The 2,147-nt window shown below is 46.5% G+C and overlaps 1 protein-coding gene across 1 annotated transcript in view; it reads left to right on the forward strand.

The window, feature by feature from the left end:
- The first annotated feature begins 626 nt into the window (after window positions 1–626).
- Window positions 627–2,147, forward strand: part of LOC105824503 (kelch repeat and BTB domain-containing protein 12-like) — a 27,471-nt gene continuing 25,950 nt past the window's right edge. The window contains 1 exon segment of the mRNA XM_012661955.1: window positions 627–1,760. Coding sequence (XP_012517409.1) covers window positions 687–1,760 — 1,074 coding nt within the window. The 5' untranslated portion in view covers window positions 627–686.

Below are 2,147 nucleotides of genomic sequence, written 5' to 3' on the forward strand. Positions count from 1 at the left end.
CCAAATGATCTTTCTCAGCTACTGTTCTGAATTATTGTCCCACGTCAAAGTTGGAGCGGAATTTTAGCGGATTTGTTTTCGGTCTTCACGCTTCCAGGGTATATCCTATTTATGGTCTCAGTCATCATTCTGTGGATTGGCTGTTATAACGTTCGGGTGCATTTTTGGTTTCTGGAGGGGATGCATACAATCTTTTGGGTGGTTTTGCATCTCCTCGGAGAGAGTATGAGTGGCTGCCCCTGTACCCTCTGCCTGCAGGTCGACTGAATTTGGTAACTGGAAATAGAGTTGCAAAATGTGCCCATCTCATCATTTCTCTCTTCGTCCTTTTTGGGAGGGAAGACTTTCCGATCCCAGATGAATGTCTGCTGCCGATTAGGAAAATACTGTGTTCGTGGTTAACAATTTACCATTTACGTAATCAAAGATGTTTTTAGATACAAAAGTCGTCGTCTTAAACTGCTCTGTTTGGAACGAATGATGTTTATTTATAAATAATCCTGAGAGCTAAGGCTGCCATACCCAAATTATAGAGAATTTTTTTCTTAGAAGAAAACTGCTTTTCTTTCCCTCAGGAATGGTTCCTGACATCTCTGCTGCCTTGCGAGTAATCGACGTGCAAACAGCCCCTCGGGAATCCCGCTGAATTTGAAGAAGGCTCACTTGGAAACTTTGGAGCACGTACCATGGAGTCCGAGACTGAGGCAAAAGGGAAATCCCAGCACAGCTTGAATTTACTGAATAAAATTAGGAACATGAAAGAATTAGCGGAAATGATTGACGTGGTACTCATAGCACAAGAAGAGCGATTTCCTTGTCACCGGCTGGTCCTGGGCGCGTTTAGTCCTTACTTCAAAGCCATGTTCACCTGCGGGCTCCTGGAATGTACCCAGAGGGAAGTCGTGCTGCATGACGTCACAGCAGAGAGCGTGTCCGTCATACTGAAGTACATGTACGATGCAGCCTTGGAGATCAGTGACGCCAACGTCCAGACCGTAGCCACCGCTGCCTATTTTTTGCAGATGGAAGACATCTTCGCCGCGTGTCAGAAATACATGATGGACCACATAGATGCCTCCAACTGTGTAGGCATCTATTACTTCGCCGAGCAGATGGCAGCTGAAGATTTATCCGATCAATCGAAAAAATACTTGTATCAGCACTTCGCCGAGGTGTGCTTGCACGATGAAATCCTGGAGGTCGGAGTGCACGAGCTCCTCAAGCTCATTCAATCAGACGATCTCAACGTTTCCCGAGAGGAGAGCGTTCTGGACGTAGTTCTGAGATGGGTAAATCATAACCGAGTGTCGCGCACGGAGCACCTCGTGGAGCTCCTGAAGCAAGTCAGACTGGAGCTCGTAAACCCTTCTTTTTTAAGACGAGCCGTCAGAAGTAATACGATGCTTCTGTGTGATGCCGATTGCATCGACATAATCCAAGATGCATTCAAAGCCATCAAGGCTCCTCAACGGAACCTTCCACACCTTCGCTACGGCATGGAGACCACCAGCCTTCTGCTGTGCATCGGCAACGATTCTTCGGGAATCCGATCAAGACACAGGAACTACGGAGATGCGAGCTTTTGTTACGATCCGGTATCTCAGAAGACTTACTACATCTCATCTCCCAAGTATGGCGAGGGGTTAGGAACCGTGTGTACCGGTGTCGTCATGGAAAACAACACTATCATCGTGGCGGGAGAAGCCAGCGCCTCTAAGCTCGCCAGGCAAAAGAACCGGAACGTCGAAATCTATAGGTTTGTATCTAGAAGCGAATTTGTCTCATTACCTTGCTTTTGATATTAGCAACGAGAGAAGAAAGAGGGGTCACGTCTTAAATTACATGTAGTCAAAATGACCCTGTGAGTTTCTCATAAGGAACAGTTTGCAGAACATGCTCGCGTGTGTGTGTGTAGATCCCTAAATATAAATACAGTATACAGGTAATAGTCATAATGAAGTGGCCCACATTTTGGAATTATTTTTTTTGTTTTCCTTTAATTGTTAAAAACATACAGTTAAAGTCTGGGTGCGGTGGCTCACACCTGTCATCCCAGCACTCTGGGAGGCCGAGGCGGGCAGATCGCTCGAGGTCAGGAGTTCGAGACCAGCCTGAGCAAGAGTGAGACCCCGTCTCTACTAAAAATA

The sequence above is a fragment of the Propithecus coquereli genome, unplaced genomic scaffold (assembly GCF_000956105.1).
Source record: "Propithecus coquereli isolate 6110/MARCELLA unplaced genomic scaffold, Pcoq_1.0 Scaffold746, whole genome shotgun sequence".
NCBI lineage: Eukaryota > Metazoa > Chordata > Mammalia > Primates > Indriidae > Propithecus > Propithecus coquereli.